The sequence below is a fragment of the Tiliqua scincoides genome, chromosome 1 (assembly GCF_035046505.1).
Source record: "Tiliqua scincoides isolate rTilSci1 chromosome 1, rTilSci1.hap2, whole genome shotgun sequence".
In the NCBI taxonomy this organism is placed as follows: domain Eukaryota; kingdom Metazoa; phylum Chordata; class Lepidosauria; order Squamata; family Scincidae; genus Tiliqua; species Tiliqua scincoides.
Window position 1 is genome coordinate 211,810,829 of NC_089821.1, and position 23,677 is coordinate 211,834,505.

Here is a 23,677-nt window from a genome sequence, read left to right on the forward strand (position 1 = left end):
ACTGCAGGTGCTGTCTTCTTCAGAAATACACTTCAGGGCTTTCTCTATTGTGACACCTAGCTCATGGAACTTTCTCTGAGGTGAGGTTAGACCTGCCTCTTCGATTGTGATGTTTTGAAGGGGAGTTGAGGCATTTTGTTCCTGCTGTTCCAACAGGCCTTTAGTTGGTTCCCCCCCTTCCTTTATGATATATGGCTCTTAAGTGTTTTGCTGCTTTGGTTTTTTGTTTGCTAGGTTCAGAGTTTGAAGTTTCTGTTTTGTTGTTAGACACTGCCTTGGGCTCTCCTATTGCAATAGTGAAAATGGGATAAGAATCTTTTAAAATAATGAATAATTGGCAATATATTGCCTGGTATTTAGGGTGGGGTACAGAATTCTTAGGGACTAAGATTACCTGAACGGAAACTTTGCCTGTAACATATACTTCAAGACATGAAAGCAATTAAGGGAACACTGCAAACAGTAAAAGTAACATTGGTTACCAGTGACATTTGACACAACAATGCATCGGGGCTATCTAAAAGCAAGGAAAGAAATGGGGAAATGAGCATGTCGGCCCTCATTATGCTTCTGGTCTCCAAATGGTGGTTAGGAAATAGGAACCATTATGCCTGCACTAGTCCTCTGCTAAACTGCAGCAATGTGATCTGATTGACTTGGACAGGACTATACCCGTGTGAGTGCTCTCTAAATTAGCCCTGGTGTTCAATTACTTTCTTGTAAAAGCATGATTTATTCCCATTTTATGTTTGTTTGTTGTCAAGCTCTTGCATCTTACCTGGCCTAGGAACTCCATGAAACTGAAGTCAAGACTTGCTCCTTTTAATTAAGTGCAAGCATTTTAGAAGCAGCACTATATAAATATTAAGTGCTCAATGTATTTAACCCATGGTGACCTGGTTCAGGGCCCAATCCTATCCAACTTTCCAGCACTGGTGCAGCTGCAACCTTGAGGAGGTCTCTGTGACTGCCTCCCCACCACAGGATGCAGTGCACACCTCATGGGCACAGCTGCACCGGCACTGGAAAATTGGATAGGCTTGGGCCTTCAGATATCGCATTCTTGGAATGAGCTTGAAAGTCCTCTGCACATGTCTGCTTCACAGAAGCCCTTTCTGCTTTGTTAAACCAATATTTGGTGCTATATCTGAACTAGAGATGTGTGGGTTCTCTCCAAAGCAGGACTATCATAATTTGAAATCTTAGTTTGTATAGTTCCTAGTTCAGACATGATGACAAACCAGGAAAGCCAGTATGGGAGGAGAGTGGAGAAGGGAATTCTCAAATACCTTGCTGCTTCAACCAAACCATGACTTGGGAGTGCAATGTCTAAATCCAGTCACTACCTTGGTAATTCTACAAAATAGGCTACACAGGTTTGCTATCCCTTATCTGAAATGCTAGGGACCAGAAGTGTTTCGGATTTTGAATTTGTTGGGATTTTGGAATATTTGCATATACATAATGAGATATCTTGGGGATGGAACCCAATTCTAAACATGAAATTCATTTGTTTCATATACACCTTATAACATAGCCTGAAGGTAATTTTATACAATATTTTAAATAATTTTGTGCATGAAACAAAGTTTGTGTATGTTGAAGAGCAAAAATGTTGCTATCTCAGCCACCCATATGAACAGTCTGTGGTGGTTTGGCATCACCATCATTCCTAACCCTGAAGTTATATACTACCAATAAGCAATCATTTTCTTACACTTATTCAAATGTAAAAAATATAACATACAGTGAAAAAATATTGGTATAAATAGAAAAGTTTTGGATTTTGGGGTGTTTCAGATAAGGAATACTCAACTGGTATTACTGAAGGGTTGGGAGACAGCTCAGGATGTTCATTTCCTGTGTTGACTTAAACTTCAGTAGGGCAATTAATTACCTCTCTATTCAATCACCGGAGTGATCCTATTGACTCGGAGAAGACTACATTTCTGTAAAGCTACGGCCTGTTCCATAAAACAGGCCTATCCGTCTCTGGGTAGCTGATTTGTTTTATCCCTTGGACCTCTTAGAATTCTTAAAGTAGTATTTGTTTTTATAGTAGGACTGTTCATTGTCACAAACTATTTTATACAATTCTAAAAGCTGATACCATGCTTTTCTTTGATTTGCTAGAGACCTTGAATCATATATAGTACAATATATATAGTTAAAAAAACACACACTCCAGTTCTAAAACATCCTGGTGCTTTAAAAAAAGAAATCTTCACCCTCCAACTGGCAAGGCTGTACTGAGTAACTCCTCTGCTTGCAGGTCTTAAGTGTGCTGATGGAGAAGATCACAAAAGGACAAATTGCCTGAAATGTCCCAATTTGTCTAGTCTGGGGCGCTTTAAAGCTGCAGTCTTTGTAGTGACCCTGCAGCACACAAGTCTAGTGCTTAGTAATTTGATTCTACAGATGCCATTACAGAATGGCTGTTTCTGGTTGTATTTTAAGAACATCGTTGTATGGTTTTCTGTCGGCATATTCAGCACTATAACAAAGGGCACTACAACTGTTTACACAACCCTGCAATTTACTTGAGCACTTTCATAAGCAAAATCCTTTGTTAGATCTCATTGTATTTTCTTGATCTTAAAGCACTAGTCAAGGGCGGGTGGGCAGGGGGTGGTGCATTAAATGGCTTGCTGCAATATAGCACTTTCAGCTATCTGCTCAAAGCAGGCAATTGCGCTTCTAAAATGTGTTCCTGGACTAGAGAATGAAAGACGATGCAAAGCTGGAATAGCAACTATCTTGAGCTACTCAGGTTCTCATTAGAACTCCCCTATGTACCATAGGCACAGAATTGGCATAGAGGAGGCTATTAGAGGCAAATGAGCTAAAGGCAGAGGAAGACAGCAGGCTAATCTTCCATTTCCAAGCTGAAGATAGATGGGACTCAGCAGATACTCTGACGGAATCTGGGAACTCATCATCCAGCAACGCTGAAAAACAAACAAAATGTGTGCATGTGTTTGGCTTACCAACAAGACTAACAGCACAATCCTAATGTCTTTGTGCACTGGTGCAGCAACTACTGCACAGGCACCTGCTGTCGCAAATGTGCCATAAAGCACGTTGCAACAGTGTGGAAGATAGGGGTGCTAGTGGGAAGGCCTGCCCCCTTCCACCAGTGTCAGATGGAACACAGGTAAGAGCTGCTCTGAGCAGCGCAGGGGTGGAGGAAGGGCAGGGAAGGGTGTAACGTGGCAGTGGGTTGGGCAGATTGGGTACTGGGAGGGGTGGGATTGGCAGCAGCTGCTCACACCTATCCCCCTCCCTGAGCTTGGAATCCCAACATGGCTCCACTCAGACTTGTGTCAGCAAATTAGCAGGTGGGTTTCCCTGGGGCAAGGGGACAAATGTTCCCTCACCTTGAGGAGACCTCCGCCTGCTCAGGCCCAGCATAGGATGGAGCAAGGCTGCACTGGACCAGCTGTATTGGAACTGCTTGGGCTGTAAAATCTATAGGCATTTATATACTAGTAGCATTTTGTATTAAAATGCTGAGTTATCTAAAGTAGCCCGTATTCTGTGGAAATTGGTTGGGTCCTTAAGCTGGCAAGACAATGCAAAAAGGCTTTGGATGGTGGAGAGCACTCTGTTACCAGAAATTTTACACTACCCTGCCCCAAGGATGGTTATATTTTCAAAAGGAAAAAAATAGATTTACAGTGTTTAAATGGAGAAATGGAAGGTTCTCAACATGAAAAATTGTGTTTGTCTTGGAGGTGGGGTAGGATTAGTAGAACCAGAGTATGTAGTAATTGTTGTTCTTAATTTCACACAGATAGCAGCAGCCAGAACTTGTTCTCTTGTAACATCTGTGGAAGACATTTTGTACAAGATGCACTGGTAATTTAGTATTCATGTATCCAGCTGTTCAAGTATTCAGCATTCTTCAGTTGGCCACTAGGTGGTCATGTTGCCTTCTGCTGTGTTTTCACCTACTTCTTAAACACCCATCTGCATTTCGAAGGGGGTTAAATTTCTTGGTCCAGGCTTACTTAGCAATTTACTAAGTCAGTAAAAGCTCTTCCTTAACAGCAGCTACCATCACGCTGTTAGGGCTGCACAGATACCCCAAAATAAACCCAAGACATAGAAAGAACTGGGTTGTCCTTGCTAATCTAGGCATGAAGTCCTTCACAAGAAAGCATGTAATCCCCAACCACACTAGGTAGTTTCTTATGTCTCTTGTGTGATCCTCATGCACTTCTGTGCATGTTTATTTGGAAATAAGACCAACAGATTCCTAGCTATGAAGGGTGCTTAGGATTGCAACCTTGGATAGAACTCTTACTAGGTAATTATTTGATTATAGAGAAGCTAAAATGTGTAGCATTAAAACAAAAATAGCAAAATGCCTGCTATTTAGGCAATGCCCGTCTTTACTGCTTGGCTAAGGCATAATTACCAAGCAGGACTTGCACTTACCAGCTCAAGAGGTCTGTTGTTCAGGCCGTTTCAGAGATGTCCATAATGGCACTGACCGCATAGTATTACATTCCTAACTTGGAGCAACTCCTGCTAAGCCAGATATCTCTTGCACAAGCAACAGGCACAAACCAGCACAAAGAGAGGGAACTATCTAGCTAGCTACTGATTTGTCCTTGCAGAGGCATACTTCTGAGTTCTCCTTGGAGGAGGAGGTGCTGGCAGCTTTGTGCCCCTGTTCCTTCTCCTGTGAAGGTTCCTCTTTGAAGGGGTTCCCCCTTCAAGGGGGAGCATCCACAGGAGAAGGAACAGGGGCACAAAGCTGCCAGCACCACCACCTCTGGGAAGAACCCAGAAATTATTGCCTTTTGCGACATAACAGTTCTTCTGGAGGAGGGAGTGCTTGCTGCAGCAGCTGCATGTCCCTTTCCTTCTCTTGTGGAGGCTCCCCCTTGAAGGGGACACCGCTGAGCAGAAGGAATGGAGTTGTAAAGCTATGTCAGTGAGCAACCCCTTTTCTGGGGGAACTGTAAGCAGCGCAAGGCAGTCATGCACCCCCCTTCGCGTAGCACCTGGGGCAGATGCCCCTCAGGCTCCACCCTTGATAGTGTGGTTAGAATTGGGCTGTAAGATAGACAGGGTGGATACAGACATGGGATAGACAGGATGGATCTGGGCTGGCCCATCCATGAGGCCAACAGAAGCAGTTGTCTCAGGCAGCAGATTGAGGGGGTGCTTATCTCTATCTACTTATCTCCACTGCTCCTTCTTCTCCCATTCTCTGGCTTGGAAAAGGAAGAAGGCAGCAGAGAGGAAGAAGAAATGTTGAGGGAATGAAAGTGCTGAGTTAGAACATTGGAGAATGAGAGGAGCAGAGGCTGGCATATCATTGGGTAAGGAGGATAGCATTTGGCATGCCACTTCAGGTGTCAGGAGGTCCTGGGCTGGCCCTGGCATTTATGGACAAGTGGGCTAGAGAGAAGACACAGATGTGCTCCCTGTTTCTGACAGATGGGATTCAGATACAAGAAATCGAAACGTTTACCAGTAAGGAGACACTAGCTACTTTGGTAGCCCCTAAACTAGAATCTGTGCATTGTGAAATGGCAGTGGCCACTTCAACCAGGCTGGGATCATAGCACCTTTCCAAAATGCCTAGCATCACTAGTTCATAGGCCTTCTTTGCCATATGACTTCCTTTCTTCCTTTATGCCTCAGGCAAGACATGAACCAATATGCAGAAAAGTCTTCAACAAAAAGCGCAAGCCATTCAGTTCCTTGAAACAGCGACTGCAGGGAACTGACATTCCAACAGTAAAGAAGAAGCCACCTCCAAAGGTATTTTAAAATCAGGCTCACAACTCCATTCAAATATCTTTTGGCAAATGCATTCTCAGGAGAATCCAAGTTTTCTGATATTTCACAAGTGGGGGTATCCTACAGCACTGAATCTGGAGGAGGCAGGAATTCTTGCACAGGCATGGGCTGTGCTACTATACTGAAAGCTCCCATAGAACTTATGATTACACAGAATTGTAGTAAACCCTCCAGGGCCTTTCCTTCCCTTTTTTAGCACACTGCAAATCCTTTGGCTGCAGGAAGATCACGTACTGTATACACTTTCTTCTTTCTACCCAAACCCACTGAGTTCTTTGCACTGGCTTGGGAATAGTACTGTTTGAAAAGATTAGCCTGTTGGGAATCATACATTTTGGGCCTGCATTACAACTATTTCCTGGCTCAAAAACATAGAGCCGTGTTTCTCAAACTGTGGGTCATGAGCCAATTTCAGGTGGGTTCATTTTATTTTTAATATATTAGACTTGATGCTACCATGGTATGTGACTGCATTTGGGGAAATATGGCAGACCTGTACAAGCTACTATGTATATTCTTTTAACAATATAGTAAATGGGACTTACTCCTGGGTAAGTGTGGGTGGGATTGCAGCCTAGGATTGTTAAACTTTTCCTGCTTGATGATGTCACTTCTGGTCATGATCACTTCCAGTGAGTCCTGACAGATTCTCATTCTAAAAAGTGGGTCCCAGTGCTAAATTTGTGAGAACTGCTGCCTTAGAGACTCCAGAATGTTTGCCTCAAATACAAGATGAACATTGTTTTTCCCCAATGTTCTAAATTTGAGCTCGAGAATGATTCCGTTCCATACCCCCAGTCCGAGATGACCCCCACTCTGGAGATGACCTCTGGAGCCATCTCCCCTGCTGAGTCCCCACCCACCCCTTTTCTCCCACACACTCAGCTTGGTTGTTGGCTTTGGTAGTGGTAGGACCCTGCTGACAAAAGCAGGATCACAACAGCTGTGAACTGTACTGCCAAAAGAAATGGGAAAAACAACATCAACTGGTAGACTTGGAAGGGGAGTATAGTCATTTATATCTGGCTTTCGATGAAAGCCAGGTAGTTAATTAAAAAAAAAATCAAAAGGAGAGCAAAAGAACCTCGCCAAACAAAACTTAAAAGTCACCCTTCTGCAATAACAGCTTGTTTAGTGAAGTTGTTTTGAACTTTTTAAAAAAATGTATGTGTCATTGATATATTCCCTTGAGAAAGATGGTTTCAACTGAAACATGGCAGGAATAAAGCTGTTTCCCTTCCAGTTCCACCCGCTATTTGTTTCTGTTTTTTTTTCTTTTTTTCCTTTGTTGTGATAGGAAGCCCTTTTGGCACTGAGCACAAGAGGACCTGGGAAATGTCTGCCTTGTCCTTGGTAAACAGCATTATCCATATACAATATTAAAAGCAAACCAAGGTGGTTGGGCACCTCTCAGTTTGTATGCAACACAGTGCCACCCATGGACAAGGGAGTGATTTCTATACAGGGGACCCCCTAGGGATTAAGAAGCAAATAAGTTTGTAAATTTAAGAAAAAAAGGAAACATTTAAGAAAATGAAAACAGTTTGATGCAAACTGAACATGTTTGGTACCTGCTTTCCCTACCCTCAGAGAGCCATGGAATGTGGAGGTAGTAGTTGGGGGAGGAAGTGGGAGACAATGGGCCGCCTTGAGTCAATTGGTCAGTTTAGAGGTGAGGGGATGCATTTGTGTTATTATGAATAATGCTTTTAACATCTTTTGAAATTCTCTTTTAAAATAATGTAACACTGAATCTTTAAGCCATTTGTTTTATGAAATTGATAGATTTGTGCAAATTCACATCTTTTCTTTTCAGAACCAGCCAGAGAAAAAATCTAACTGGAGACAACAGCATGAGAACTTCATTGCTGCAATCAGGTCAGCAAAACTTGCTACACTAGCCATGAAAGAAGGTCGTCCTTTGCCTCCACCTCCACCTCCATCCATTAATCCAGGTGATCTACTTGCATTGAAACTATGTAATAATCTTTGTTTTAAAGTCAGAATATCTTATCTCAGTAGCTAACTATAACAAGAGGCGGTGGATAGCAGTGGACATCCATTTCCAAGTCGGCCATGATTTCAGTGGGTAGCCTTGGTCAAGTGTCAGCACAATCTCATGCATGTCTACTCAGAAGTAAGTTCCACTGTGTTCAATGAAACATACTCCCAGGAAAGCCTGAATTGCAGCCTGTTTCTCTCTCACAATGCAATCTTATACATGTCTACTCAGAAGTAAGATCCATTGGGCTCAACAGGACATACTCCCAGGTGAGTGTATAGGATTGCCGCTTCAGTCTCAGTTCTTGGTCTGCAAAATAGGAATCAGGGTGATCCAGGGTCACTAGGATTGTTACAAATACCAACAAGATAAAAAGAGAGAGCACAATAAAAATGCCATTTTAATAAAAACAATTAGAAAGATGAAGAATCAATTTTACTCCTGTCTCTTTAATCTAAGATTAAGCTCCTTTTTTAAAAATAAAAGATCTATGATCTAGAGCAGGGGTGCCCAAACCCTGGTCTGGGGGCCATTTGTGGCCCTCGGGGACCCCCAATCTGGCCCTCCAGAGACTTGCTGGAGCTTGTGCTGGCCCAATGCAACTGCTCTCAGCATAAGGGCAACTGCTCAACCCCTTGCTTGAGCTGTGGGCCGAGGGCTCCTTCCACTGCTTGCTGTATCACATCTGTGAAGCAGCAGCAGCAGCAGCAGCGGAACGGCTGGCCTTGCTTTGTGCAAGGCCTTTTATAGGCCTTGAGCTATTGCAAGACCTATATTCATTCATATAAGTTCGCTAATGTATTCATTTAAGTAAATTTATTCAAATTTTAAATGTAAATTAATTTTTTTCCCCAGCTCCCAATACAGTGAGAGATGATGTGGCCCTCCTGCCAAAAAGTTTGGACACCCCTGATCTAGAGCCTGGCCATTAAGCAAAGAGATATAAATTTGTCAAGACATAAAAACACAAAACACCACACTCTGGTGTTTAATATATTTTCCAGAAATTAAAATGAATTACTTTTCCAGTTAGACAAATGTACTGTGGCAGCATCTGTTGACACTATATCACCTATATCACCCACTTAGTACACTTTTAAAGTGTTTAAAATTAATAAAAATGAAAACTTGGAATAAACACACAGCACCACTTTCTGCCTTTTCATTTTTTCCAAATCACATATTCTGTGAAAAAATAAAACCATTTTCAAACACCTCTAACTATAAAATACATATGCATGTAAGGCTAACTGGTGTTCCATCAGTTAAAACTAGGTTCTTTTCACCTTAGGCCATCTAAGGATAAGATATTAAGGGTGAGTGTCTAGCATATTTTTCTCCTCTTGCACATCTGACTTTGTATGTCTGATGTTAGTACAGTTTGGGGAAAGAGATTTATCAAAACTCAAAGTATATGTTTTGAGAAAGCTGTACATCATGTAAAAGAGAATAATAAAAGCATGTGTGGACAGGAATTTTTAAGCAATGGTTTATTGCCCTCTCCCTTTTGTTTCTTCAAGCCAGCCATACCCATTATTTAGATTGTGAGTTATTTGGAAACAATAATAGATATATCTTTGATGAACATCCCTTAGGGAAAAATAATGTACAATGTACAAGTTAGAGCCAGCCTTCCTGATAAGCTGTGCAGCCACGCAGCTCTAATTGAAGCTTTGTGCTGCTTCTCTCTCAGTGCCCTGGAGCTTGGTAATATCATCACCAAGTGTTCCACAGTTGACCCCATGCAGCTATCTTAGAGCTTCACAAACTCCAGAGGGAAAATTAGAGGGCAGGTTGGTTAGAACTTGTTAAAAAAAACTTGCAGAATCAAAGTAGAAACTAGACTCTGAGGCCCCTGTCTCCTCTCCAGTTAAAAAAACAGTGTGGGGGTTTAAACTGCTCTTGCAGTTGGGGGATAGCTTTTAAAAGATACTGGCCATTGTCATATAGTTCTGGATCTCAGCCTTAGCATAAGGGTATATAGCATATAGCATTAGAACAGGCTATAACTTTCTAGTGATACATTTGAAAGAAAAAACCATTTGTACACTATGTACTGAAATGACTAAATGTATTTGCAAAGATAACCAGTTTTGCTCTCTGTATAACTGAGTATGAGTTAACTTGCTTTTCTGTTTGATGGATTCTGTATGAATTAAGGCTTAATAAATCACAAAGCAAGTATTTGTCTATGATAAGAATGGTTTATGACACTGCTTTTCTTCTCTAGGCCTAGCACAGCAAAGCACAGCAACAACTGTCTATACATCATAGTTAACACACATAGATGCATATATTTACAAAGTGCCCATATGAGCATGGACCCATTTGGCTGTACAAGCAAAAAACAGCACTTCCACTCGTGCAAGAAGATCTATAAAATTTGCTAGCTTCCCCAATCTGCAGCCCCCCTGTGCCATATCCCACACCAGGAGCTGCTGAGACAAGGAGAGAGCACAACACTACTCACCATTCTTCAGATCCAAACCATTATCTCCCAAGTATCATCTCTCCCCAATGAGATGTTTTAATCAGGACTGTTCTCTTGTTATATTCAGATTACATCCAGTGTCCTTACTGCATGAGAAGGTTTAATGAGACGGCAGCAGAAAGGCACATCAATTTCTGCAAAGAACAAGCTGCCAGGCGTGCTTTTGCCCCAGGTCAGAAAGGAGCCAAACCGTCCTCTGTAAGATTTTTATTTGATTGCATTCAAGCTATTTAATTACTACATACTTACCACTTCCTTATTCTAGGGGCAATAGAATAGCACAGAAAGGGCTGTTGAGCAAATACAAGAGTAGGAGGTTGTCAAGATATTTTCCAAGACAATATGTTGCTAACAAAATCCATTCTTTTCTCATAGTTATTTTTACCACTCCTTCACTCCCTCAAATTTATTATTTAGCCTGGTCCTCCATCTGTTGCAGAACAATCTCAGACAGAATTTTAAATTCATGATGTTTGGGAAATCTCTCACTCCTTCCCAAGTTCAATTAAGTGTACAACGCATGTTATTTCCAGAGATCACCTTCACCGTACAAATGAGCAGTAGAAAAGAATGATGCAAGTACTGAATGAATCAAAGAATCCTGAAAGTCCAATTCTAGAAGCAGCTGTTTACTAAACATGGGAAAAGGCACTGTTGATTTACTGACCATCCAAGCAGCACATATCTGGGGGCAAGGGTTGGTGATGTATCTATGCAGTACTTACCTTGTCCAAGTGAAAAGGGCTTGTGCAAGCCAGATACTGGTAGTTGACAACTTTTACATACAACACTCCTGGAAGTAATGGCTTCATGTGTTGATTGCAAGTGGGCCTTTCAATGTGGTCAGGAGAAAAGCCAATAAAAAGTGATTGCACACAAAGTGGACTACTGCCTGGTGTTGCACCAGACAGAGCCAGGTTCAAATTCTCCCTCAGCAAAGCAGCTCACTGAGCCATCATGAATTAGTGCCTTTCTCTCCACTTATCCTTATTGTTGTGAGGATATAATGCAGTGGTTCCCAAACCTTTTTCTGACAGCTTCCTTGACTAGCGGTTGGTTTTTGTGGCTCCCCAGGGAGCCATGACTCAGTTTGGGAACCACTGATATAATGGGATCACCCATGAGCACTTTCCTGAGCTCTTTGGACACATATGTGATAAACCACTGTACTGTGACACAAACCTTTGTTGAAGAGCACTTTCTGTTTCTTTGCATCCTTCTGTACACTTCCCAGGGCAAACAACCAGCTCCAAAAAAAGAACCAACCTTAACACCTGCTGTGGGAACCCTGCTTCAGAACAGATCACAAGGCAGCACAAGTTCAAATCAAACTGGAACAGGTAAGGAACAAAATACGACAAATGAATGTTCAGAAGTATCTAAGGCCATAGTACAAACAGAATTCTCAGCTGCATGCAGCGTCCAGACTTGGAAAAGTTTCCAGGTACTACTGCTGCTACATTGCTTTTGCAGAGTAGCCTGGTTCTCATCACTGATAGTTCAACCTCTAATCCAGTGTTTCTCAAACTGTGGGTTGGGACCCACTAGGTGGGTCACGAACTAATTTCAGGTGGGTCCCCATTCATTTCAATATTTCATTTTGAGAATATTAGACTTGATGCTACCCTGGTGACTGCATTTGGGGAAATGTCACAGATCTGTATGTTTAACAGGCTACTGCGAAGATGCTGTTAACAATTATAGTAAATTGGACTTATTCCTGGGTTAGTGTGGGTAGGATTGTTAAAAATTTTCCTACTGATGATGTCACTTCTGGTCATGACATCACTTCTGGTGGGTCCTGAGAGATTCTCATTCTAAAAAGTGGGTCCCAGTGCTAAAAGAGTGAGAACCACTGCTCTAATCTATTACATTATCATTATTTGAAGGTCAAAACTATTCTAACACCACAGGAAACACCATGGAACCTAATGTGTGGGTTTCTCTGGCTTTTTATGGTTTCATATTGCATTTTATACTATTTATGTTTTATTTTTAATACTGTAAATGCAATTTCTATACTGCTTTTCCAGTGTTCAGAGCAGATAACGTAAAATATAACATTTGTAGGTATTAATTTTATTTAAGAAAAATAATTTTTACAAATGGATTAGAGAGCCATTTTGATACCAATGAGTACGGTCTGAAACGGAGTTTGTGACATTTGGTTTTGGTATTCAAAGTTCCTTCTGCCCTCCCTTGCCTTGCCTTGCCTGTTAAAATAGTTTGATGGAAAAAGTAAGAACCATGTCTTCCACTAACTCAGAAAAGTGAGTTTGCAAACAATGCATTTACAGCCCAGTGCTTTTGGCCAATGCCTAAGACTCTGTGAAAGCAATGCGTGAGAACAATAGAATTGTAAAGTACTTGATTTTGATCAGATTGTGCCCAGAATGTATTTTTAATTATTGCTTTTAAGGAAATGCTATAGAACCTTCTGTGGGAGCATCCCAAAAACACATACCTGTTTCTTCTGGGAAGGAGTCCGGGTAAGAAAAATTAAATTGTGTAGGTCTATAGGTTGTAACCCAATCCCAAAACAAGAATAGATGTTGTGATAGCATCTGTCCTAGATGCCTTTAAAAGGGAATTTGATAAATTTATGGAGAAAAAGTCCATCACAGGTTACAAGCCATGATTATATACAACCTCAGGATTTTAGGGGTAGCCTATCTCTGAATACCAGCTGCAAGGGAGTGACAACAGGATTAATCCTCTGGGGAAAATGGTGTTAGGTTCCCAAGACCCTCTTCACTATACACTTTTGCTACCCATTATCTTAAACACTTCGTTTCATGTACCATTCTTGTAAAGAACAGTTCCCAGAATACATACAGCACTTTCCAGAAAAGATTCATGCACAGATTTACGAATATCACAGCTTCCCTTGTGTTGATGCTGCACAATAGATTTCTTATACGTTTTTCAGTACTGCACAGGTCTATGAATGGGCAGACAGGGACCACATGTGTGGCAAAATGGGTTACACTTTTATAAAAGCAGATGAATCTGCAGGACTGGAATTGGTGGCTAATGAGGACTTACTGTGTTTGACCAGAGGAAATCTCTACATTGTAGCACCATTGCTAATCAAAGTCTCCAAGATTGTGTAGAACTGATCCTACAGTTTGGTTTTCCCTATGAGGTTCTTAAAGTCTTCTTAGGCCATTAAAACTGTATTAATGTAATCTTCTGTACATTAAAAATGTTGTTTGAGAACTGGATTCTATTTCCTCAGTAGCACATTCACATTCTCTCCCAACTTCACACAATCTCCTCTATCATACACATTCTTATAGGGGTTGATAGTGTTCTATGCTTTTTTGTAGTCATGTCTAGCCAACTCTCTCCTTATAGCCTATTTCTTCCACTAATGCTTTCCTTTACCACCTCTTACTTATACCAGCTTTATACTTACTTTATACTTATTTTCAACCACTATGCCATGGCACACTGGTGCGCCATGAAAAGTCTGCAGGTGTGCTGTGGGAGAGGGTCATTTATTAGTAGGGCCATGGGGGGGTGAGCCCCCCACCAGCAGCATGGTGTGCCTTGTCAATTGTCAAAACACTTGGTAATTTTAGTACCTTGTCAGTGTGCTGTGAGATGAAAAAGGTTGAAAATCACAGCTTTACACTGTTTCTAATTGCAAAAACACTAATTGCATGGACTACATGAACAAATTGGAGCAAAGGTTTAGCAATTTGCTAGTTTACAACAAGTAGTTTTTTCACAAGAGGGAAGAGTTAAAAGGCAGGTAGGGAATATGTCTAAAGTGGAACAACCCAGAATTTTACCTTCTCAGTTTATCACCTCTTCGTAATGTAGAATTTGACTTTAGTGGTGACCATACACTGTATTATGTTTTTGCCATCATCTGGTTTGCATCAATACTTGATAGCATAATAATTTTATAATTTGAAAAAAATTGAAATGCATTTGATTATTTCAACCACTGGACAGGTTAGGAAAATCACTATCAGTGTGGTCTGGAGTCTACACAGGCACAGATTGTATTTATTAGCAGTTTTATTTCACAGTGCAGCTAAACCAATGCTTTTCCTGTTTTAGGGGCCCAACACAGAGCAGAAGATAGAACAGCGTGCCACCCAGGCTGTAGAATATCAGACTTTACTTTTTTCAGCATTGCCACTTGAGAAACTCAGCAAACAAACTGATGGATACATTCAACATTTTGCACCCCATGAGACCGGAAGGAGGAATCAAGACTATGCAATAATGAAATAAGGAGGATCATACTTCTGAGATCTGCTTCATGGTTTTCTCTAGTGAACCTACCACACTGTGCACATATAAATTCCTGTTCGCTTGCCATATAGTTTTATCCTGGCTACTGAATTTTTCTTCAGACAAATTGGCAGGGCAGCCTCTTGCTTTGGGCCACTTTCCAGATCAAACGCAGAAGTCCTAGATTCGCTCCACCTGCTGATTCTTCATAGGAAGCTCCCGGGACAAGGCTGCAGAGTGCAGAACTTGCTCAGTACCTTCCGTTTGTTTTAAACGGGGCGTGCAAGGGCACGCTGCCCATGATCCACCTGAACCAAAGCGCTTCCACGCCCAGGGATGCGAGAAGCCAATTCCGCCACTGCTGAGGCGCCAGGGCCGTGCTGGCTTTGCGCACAACATCCGTTTGACCCTTTGACTCACAGTCTTGGTGTCTTTCAACGTAGGCGCCCTAGAAACAGATGAGGAAACGTCCAGCAACGCATTTATGGAGGCGTGTCAAAAGGAACCGGTCCAGGGGCGCGGGAAGGTGCCGCTACAGACGGTGAAAGCAGCCTCCCTCCGCCAAGGGGCACAGGCTGGAGTCGCTCCAGTGCGGCTCTCCACAGTCCATAAGCCGCCCTCCCGCCCCGAGCCGGGGAGGCGGCAACAGGAGGGCCGGCTTGGCGGGGACGGGCTGGCGGCGGGGGCGCTCTCAGGACTCGTCGGGCTTGTCGGCGGGCGGCCCGCAGGGCTGCAGCATCTTCTCCATGAGGTTGAAGCGCACGCGCGCCTTGCTCTCGTCCTCGGCGATGGCGAAATAGTTGAGCAGGTCGAAGTGGCCCATGTAGGAGCAGTAGGAGTCCCGGTGCTGGTTCACCAGCCACTCCCACTTGGTCGTGTCCGCGTGGCCCGTCCCGATGTACTTGGACTGCAGGTGCTCCAGCTGGCTGTGGATCGTGTAGCGGTCCGTCATGGCGGCGGGGGGAGGAGGCGGCAGCGGCGCCCAAGAGCCGAGCAAGAAGAACCAGCTGCTGGCCGCCCGCACACCCCACAGCCTCTAAAATGGCGCCCCCACCAAAAGCCCGCGCGCCCGCCAGCAAGCCAGCCACAGTAGCTATTTCCGCTTCCGGACCAACCGTCACCGTCTCAGCCTTCCGTCTCCATAGTAACGCTCCATTGCCATCGACGTTTCTGTCGACGAGGAGCGTGGGGGCGGGTCTTACGACTGCTGCAGCCAATGGCGTTCGGCTCGCCGTCTTTGGAACGAATGAGAGAAGCGCTTTCATTTCGTGTTTGACAACGCGCATTGCGAAAGAAATACGGGTAGTGCGAGAGGGGGTTCGAATTGCACCTTGGGAGTGGTAGTCTTGCAACGAGGGGGAATTACCGAACTTACTACAGCGCAGGGACGTGCGGCGGGTGGGGAGGCAGGTGAGAGAGATCCTCCCTCCCTTGGTCCTTAGAAAAGCAGCGCCGCTGTCATGTGAGGCGCCCAAGCGCTCAGCCCACGCGCTACCGTAGTCCTTAGAAAAGCAGCACCATCACCTTGTGAGGTGCTTGGGCGCTTCACAAGGCGGTGGCGCTGCTTTTCTAAGGACTACGGTAGGGAGGCTGTGCCTCACCTGCCTCCCCACCCACTGCATGTCCCTGCTACAGTGCCTATGATCCTAAGACATTAGCAGCCCACAAGTGTGCACGTTTGATCCCTGTTGCATATATGCAACGTTGGGCAGAGATGGCTCAAAATGCACATCATCCCCTGAAGAAATGCAGGGAAGGAGAAACATTTCTCCTTTTTATATGGCTTTTCGATGTGGCTTTTTATGTGTTCTCCAGTGTGACAAGAAGAATAACAATTGCTGCTTGCGGTGGAGTGAATGTCTGTGTCTACCAACTCCACGCACCCAAATCGTTCCCATGCGAGCTGTTTCTCATAGCGCTTAGTCATGGAGCCTATGAAGTATCAGTAGAAAGGTGTGCTCTGAGCATGTACCGACTGCCCTCGCCTCCTTGATAGCCTCCGCCTGCCAGTGCCAACCTCCTGCAGCCCCACTGCATACGTGCCAGGGTGACCAAATGTCATAACTGCAAAAGGGAACATGGCACCCCAAAATGTAGGACACAAAAAACTAAAAGCTAATGTATATGGGTTTCATTTTGGTTAATTTAAATTACTACACATTATTAAATTTAAAACTATGATACATAAAACTTATTAGATATAATTTATTAATTCCAAGAAGGCTATGTGCTGCCTGCTCACAGGGAAAAGGGGGACATTTAAGTTCTTTTCCAGGACACAAGGCTAAAAAGAGGACATGTTCTGGAAAAAGAGGGCATCTAGTCACCCTGCACACATCTGCAAGCAAGAGCTTTCAATTGAAAGTCCACTCCTATCCAATTTTCCAGTGCTGGTGCTGCTGTGCCTATGGGGTTTGCACTACTTCCTGTGTTGGGGGCCTCCTTAAGGTTTGGGAACATTTGTTCCCTTACCCCGGGGCTGCATTGTGGTTGCACTGGTGCTGGAAAGTTGGATAGGATTGGGCTGTCAGTGGATGTGGCTTTCTGACAGCCTTACACTCCTGGAAGAAATTATATCCCCTTCCAGGGACTGTCTAGATCAGGTGTGTCGAACGTAAGGCCTGCAGGCTGAATGTGGACCCCAGAAACAATTTATCTGGCTCCTGTTATAACTGGGTGCTCCCAGCATGATAATTGGGCTCTCTCCTATCTTAAAAATATGAACAAGATTTGCACATTTTCTCTTCTGTCATTTAGCTAATGAGAACAAAGTGCTTATTTCTAGCCATCATCTGCTTAATGGTGTCTCTGCTTAATAATGTCACTTCCAGCCCACAGCAAGCAAAATGAATGCTAACTTCCGTCCTCTGTGTGAAACAAGTTTGACATCCCTGGTCTAGATCAGGGGTGTCCAAAGATTTTGGCAGGAGGGCCACATCAGCCCTCTGACACTGTGTCGGGGGCCGGGGGGGGGGGGGGAAGAATTAATTTACATTTAAAATTTGAATAAATTTACATAAGTTTACATAAATGAATATATTAAAGATGAACTTATATGAATGAATGAAGGTCTTGCAATAGCTCAATGCCTATAAAAGGCTTTGCACCAAGCAAGGCTGGCCTTTCCTTTTTGCTGCCGCTGTTGCATTACAGATGTGAAAGAGCAAGCAGTGGAGGGAGCTCTCATCCCACAGCTCACACGAGAGGTCAAACAGTCGCCCCACGCTGAGAGCAGTTGCATTGGGCCAGTGTGGGCTTCAACAAATCTCCTGAGGGCCAGAGGCTCATTGGAGACTGGGGGCTCCCTGAGGGCCACATTGAGAGGCCTCGAGGGCCGCAAGTGGCCCCCAGGCCGGGGTTTGGGCACCCCTGGTCTAGATGAATATTCCTTATTTTGGCACCTTATCCAAAGTCAATAATGTGAAAGCTCGCAGATCCACAACCTGATCTGTTGGCAGGACTCAGGTTGGCAGAACTCAGGTGGCTGCACTGTAGTCCTTAATGGAGAGGGGGGGATTTTGTTTCTTTATAAGCAGGGAGAACTCATGCAGGGAAAGCGCCCTACAGATATACCACAGCTGCGATACAAGGATATCTGCAAGAGGGACTTGAAGGGCTTAGGAATGGACCTCAACAGGTGGGAAACCTTGGCCTCTGAGTGTCCCGCTTGGAGGCAGGCTGTGCAGCATGGCCTTTCCCAGTTTGAAGAGACACTTGGCCAACAGACTAAGGCAAAGAGGCAAAGAAGGAAGGCCCACAGCCAGGGAGACACACCAGGGACAGACTGCACTTGCTCCCAGTGTGGAAGGGATTGTCACTCCCGAATTGGCCTTTTCAGCCACCCTAGACGCTGTTCCAGAACCACTTTTCAGAGCGTGATACCATAGTCTTCCGAGACTGAAGAATGCCAATGAATAAGCCTGGTAACCAGTTCAATTGAAAACTAGTTTTGAAATAGTGGCACGTGGGGTGCATGCAGGTCTGCTTCTGCAGTTAAACGAAACATCCACTGGATGTCAGAGTTACCTACTCCAGGAAGACAGTACAGTAACTTGTATTCTTGGTTGAGGTTGTAAAAAGACACATTTCTAGGAACAGCCATAATGTGAGGGAAACTTGAATAATAATGTGAGGGGAACTTGAATACGTTATTCGCATTGTAAAACCCATAATGCATTAATTAGCCCCTTTGCTAGTCAGACAACATGTAAGATACTAAACTGCAAAGTGGTAAGAGAGTCGATTTCTTTTGTTGTTTTGTTTGATGGGAATTCACTCTTTAGAGCAGTGTTTCTCAACCAGTGTTATGGGTACCATCAGTGGTACTTGAGGTAGTGGCTGGTGGTACTTGCAGGACCCCTGGATACTTGCCACCTGGCAGCGAGAACAAGAATGTGACACAAACAAACAATGCTAGGAGGCTGCTAGGTGCTTGAAAAAGCCCTCCCGTCAACCCTGAGCCTTTTACTGATGTTTGTCATGTTGCATCTGGACTCCCATCCCAGAAGTAACTGGTAATGATGTCATTGTCAGTTATTTCCAGTGGTACTTCAAAAAGATAGACCGTATGAACTGGTACTACGGAGGACAAAAGTTGAGAAACACTGCTTTAGAACATTCTTTTCTGACAGCAGTCCTCAGGTGTATTTTTAGAAGACAGCTTTGAGTTAAGTTGCAGAAATATTCTGACAAAAAAAGAGGGACTGATGGTAACATAAAACATGGTTCTACCTAAAGTAGCAATAAAAAAAATTAGTTGTAGTTTGTTTTCCTGTTTCTTCAGTTAGAATTTATGCTTCTTCTGCATTGTCTTTGCACACACCTTTCATGTTTGGGATTTATATGTTGCTAAGATGTCCTGAAATGCAGAGGAATTTCATATTTCATAACTTGAGGTTCTGTTTAAAAACAGATGTTACCTTTTGAATCCTATTTCTTCACAATTAGGCTACAGTGTGATACTTGCAATCACGACATTACTATTGCTGTGCTGTCTGAAAGTGAAAAGAGATTATTGCTAAACTGAAGTTAACCGTTCATGGAAGCATGACCTCAATTTCTGCACCAAGACAAGAGAAGACAATACAGACAGTCTTTGAAGTATGTTTCTCCAAAGCAAAGCATGTCATCATTAAACCCCACTAGAACATTTCTCACTTCAATACCTTTTTCAGCATGTACTGATAACTATGGAGTCATAATCCTTATCTTGACAGAACTCTAATCTATTTATTCCACGTGAGGCTAAAATACAACTGTAAACATAGCAGAAGTCAGAAGATAAGACCTCTGAGAATGTACATAAAAGATTTACATACCAGCTTAGGGATATGCCAATATCAGTCAATCACAAATATGACTGACTAGAATGGCTGAGTTGGAGCTGATGTAGCATGGCCTGCTGTTTCATGTGATTAGTAGGCAGACTTGATCTAGGATCACTGACAAACATATTAATTGATTTTATCACTTTATCTAGGAAAGTTTTAGTTTAAGATTGTTAACAGGGTGTAACACACACTCTGAGACACATGCAAATATTACATTTACTGAATCTTGAATATAAATATCATTTACTAGCAGCTAAGAATGTTAGTTGGTAATAGGTTGTTCAAACTTGACACAGCCATTCATACAGGAAGGGCCTTCACATAAATCAGTATTGACTGATCCTTAGCTGTCTATCTGCAATAGCACTCCCAAGTGCTATATAAGTCCTAAATTCATCCAGTCCTCATGGTACTAAATATTTTATGTGCAAAAAAATATAACTGCATGAAAAGATCCTATGCCACTTTCTCATTGGGTTGTGGTCTTTCGTATGCCCACAGCAACATTTTGTATTTACTAACAAATACAGTACCAGCCACAAGCCAGCCACACACCACCCAGAGCAAGGGACAAGCTCCAGGCGGCAGAGAGGTGGGGGGGGGCATTCCAGGGTGGGGGGAAAGCAGGGAGAGGATAAAGTGGGAGGGGGTGGGACCGCTGGAGTTCTGCTTCACTGGATTCAGAACTCCATGTTGGGCTGGAAGGCCCAACACAGAGTCTCTCAAGTCTGTGCCAGCAAAATAGCTGGTGCAGACTCAAGAAGCTCTATTGCAGGGCTTGGGGCTTTCCCCAGGGGAAGGGGACAAAAGTCCCCTTCCTTTGAGGAGACCTCCAGCTGCTTCCCTGCACCCCCTGGATGCAGCAGTAGCCATTTTGGCACCGCTGCTGCAGTGTGCATCAGGAAGCTTAGGATTGGGCTGCGAGAGAACAAGACTGCCACAATAAACCTTAGTTCTGGCAGAGCTCCTTGGCAGTTTAAAAACATTCAGAACAAATTACAGGTACTGTGTCCCATCCTATATTGATTAACTTTCACTTCTGAGGAACAGAAACCCATCCATAAGCACAGTAAACACTATTGACGTTTCTTAATGTACCTACTGAAACATGTTCATATAAAAGTGTTAAATGCATGTGTATAGGAATTTGTTTTATACACAATTTAAGCCCATATCCAGAATCAAGGGTATTAAAAAAAAAATTAGTATATTCAAAATTTTTAAATGATTGTATATCAGCCCTGCCCAACTTTTCACCCAGTAAGCCAAATGCCACCCAACAACCATGTCTGGTGTCTTACCAGGTGCTTGTCTCCTGTCAAGCAGGGATGGAGTGACCTTTTCTAAAGACACTAGTACTTCCTTGTTAACTAGAGAAAAAACATCTCCTGTTGCCTTCCATACCTTGCCCTTTTTATTTAATGTATCTAGGCAGGGTGGTCCAACATGCAGCCTGCAGGCCACTAGCAGTCTGTGAGGACTTTCTTGGCAGCCCTCAGCAACATGCAAGAAAAAACATCTTAAAGCAGCATTTCTGTGCAGCCGAACGCAGGAGGCTTTTTTGCGCATTTTTTTAGGCCAGCGCCTAGTTCAAGCGTGGCAGTTTTCGCTTTGAATGCTTGTGCCGATCAGCTGTGAGGTGCTCACTTTGATTCTTCTGGTGGGACATGGGAGACTTCATTTAATAATTAAAAATGTTACACATATTAATTGTATTTCTAATTATTTATTTATTTAATATTACTTGTGTGTATTAAATAATACTAAATATATTGCAAACACTTTAATTTATGATATGGAAATTTAATTCAGCATGTGGCCCATGGGTTCTGTGCCAAAGCACTTTTCAGTCCACTTTTATGAAAAGTTGGACCTCCTTCATCTAGGCACTTGTATGACACCTCCTAAGAGGCCCTCAAGCCTGGTCATATTTAATTGAAAAAAGCTCTTCCTTCTTTTCCTCTTCCTCACAGACAGACCTTCTCTTTCATGAGTGAAAGGTGCACTTCAGCTATAAAAACTACAGCAGGCAGTGGTGTTGATGGTGATCCTTGTCCTGCTGACCTTCCTTCCTCTTCTCCTTCTGTGTGTTTTGATGTGTTTGCCATTCTGGCCCTTCTGTTCGAACATCATTCTTCCCATTTTCAGTGAACACTGGAACAGGGAAATGGGAGTGTGTGGGATTTCAATAGAGATGAAGAAAGAGACGAAGGCGGGCTTGGTGGAAGATCTTCTCTCTCTGTCGAGAGCTCTTTATTTTTATCCTTCTCCCCCCCTCATTCCCGAAACTCTCTTTGCATAATCAAACAACCTGATTATCTCACGCCACATACGCCTTTTGTATTAATTGGCTTGGGTTTGGTGCCGCTCTGCTCTCTTCAGACTTGTGCCACTTCAGGAGGTGGTGCAAGTCTGAGGAGACCCATAGGGAAAAAAGCACCTTATCCAGATGTAAGGGGAAAAGTTTCCCCTTGCCTCTGGTTAAGCCGCCTTGGACCCCTATCCTGCGCTAGATATGGCGCAAGCCTCTTGGCTTGCCTGTTCCAGTGCAGGATAGGATTGCACCCTAAAGGCGCAATCCTAACCCACTTTCCAGCACCGACATAAGGGCAATGCAGCTCCAAGGTAAGGAAACAAACATTCCCTTACTTTGAGTAGGCCTCCTTGAGTGCCCCCCAACTGCAGGATGCAGCATGCATCCCATTGGCACAGCTATACCAGTGCTGGAAAGTGGGTTAGGATTTGGGCCTAAGTCATACAATTTGTATGACCAAATTATATGATTTGGCTTCAGGAAATGGAACATAGTCAAGAAATTCTCCACCCAAGCTCCATTGCAATAAACTAGTACTGCCAAATGAACTGGAGCTGCCCACTGAAATTAACCAGAGCTACCCATAAGGCTGTCACATAATGGTTGACAGCAGACCATGTCTCTGGTCAATATCAACTTTTCAAATACAGAGATAGGAAATGTGGATCAATTTATTTGCCAGTAAGATGTAAGATTTTTGTTCCCATTTGTTTCTGTGAAAAAAGACAGACACTGCACATAGAAAAATTAGAGAGAACAATGAAAACAAATTCCTTCTCTGAAATGAGAACTAGCATTTTTAAATCACAAAAAGAATATAGTATACTGTATTTCATGAGCAGAAAAAAAATAGATGTTGACAGCATTTTCAGTCAAGGGTTTCAACAGACTAAATTCTTGTGGAGGCCAGGAGCTGTCTGAACTAGTGTTCTCACACCGCAAATTCCTTTAGAGCTGTCACAAATGGCAATACAGTACACCTTTCAGTATGGCCAGGGCATCACAGCAAGACTTTCAAGACTTTGCTGGTCTGAGGAGACCCATTTGGGTTCAAGCCTTACCTTCTGGTAAGAAAACAAGCCCACACACTTTTATATGGACTACTGAACAAATGTTCCCTTACCTGGGATTGCCCCCCCCTTAGGATGCAGCGGCATGGCTACATTGACAGGGGGTAGGATTGGGCCGTAAGTGTTGGGTACTTAACTGTAAAAACATGTTCTAAAAATTTAATAAGTAAACTTTAAGTCACAATAATATCTTTGTGAGATGGGGAAAGGCTTATTCCTGCATTGCGCATTAAGAAATTGTTACAGAAATATTGAAATGGCTTCCTGAAAAACACCTGTTTCCTGTGGTAAGCATCTGATAATTGTTTCACCCTTTTTTAGGGTCAGAAATGTCTTGGTGATTCAGTAAGTGTTTAGGCATAATATTCAGGTATGCCCTTCTAAGAGTGCCTGAAGCACTACCAT

At 43.2% G+C, this 23,677-nt stretch overlaps 3 protein-coding genes across 3 annotated transcripts in view; 2 read left to right on the plus strand and 1 right to left on the minus strand.

Moving 5' to 3' along the window:
* The first annotated feature begins 1,325 nt into the window (after positions 1-1,325).
* ZC2HC1B (zinc finger C2HC-type containing 1B) lies at positions 1,326-14,558 on the plus strand. The gene is made up of 7 exons (XM_066622750.1): positions 1,326-1,350; positions 3,794-3,858; positions 5,659-5,778; positions 7,634-7,772; positions 10,378-10,508; positions 11,545-11,754; positions 14,382-14,558. Exons 1-7 carry the CDS (start codon positions 1,326-1,328, stop codon positions 14,556-14,558), a joined length of 867 nt encoding a protein of 288 aa, XP_066478847.1.
* SF3B5 (splicing factor 3b subunit 5) lies at positions 14,308-15,634 on the minus strand. The gene has a single exon (XM_066615297.1). The coding sequence runs from the start codon at positions 15,508-15,510 to the stop codon at positions 15,250-15,252; it is 261 nt and encodes an 86-aa protein (XP_066471394.1). The 5' UTR covers positions 15,511-15,634; the 3' UTR covers positions 14,308-15,249.
* Positions 15,635-15,928: 294 nt separating this feature from the next.
* The window catches only part of STX11 (syntaxin 11), a 39,031-nt gene continuing 31,282 nt past the window's right edge, over positions 15,929-23,677 (plus strand). The window contains exon 1 of the mRNA XM_066611268.1: positions 15,929-15,968. The gene's annotated coding sequence lies outside the window, so the exon portion shown is untranslated. The remainder of the gene's footprint in view (positions 15,969-23,677) is intronic.

What these genes read in the sequence shown, in the direction of transcription:
- ZC2HC1B (XM_066622750.1), top strand. Translation starts at nt 1,326, where the DNA reads ATGTCTAAATCCAGTCACTACCTTG. An exon ending in AGAAGAAGCCACCTCCAAAG is followed by an intron (nt 5,779 to 7,633) that starts GTATTTTAAAAT and finishes TTTTCTTTTCAG; the next exon opens with AACCAGCCAGAGAAAAAATC. An exon ending in ACCTCCATCCATTAATCCAG is followed by an intron (nt 7,773 to 10,377) that starts GTGATCTACTTG and finishes TGTTATATTCAG; the next exon opens with ATTACATCCAGTGTCCTTAC.
- SF3B5 (XM_066615297.1), bottom strand. Translation starts at nt 15,510, where the DNA reads ATGACGGACCGCTACACGATCCACAGCCAGCTGGAGCACCTGCAGTCC.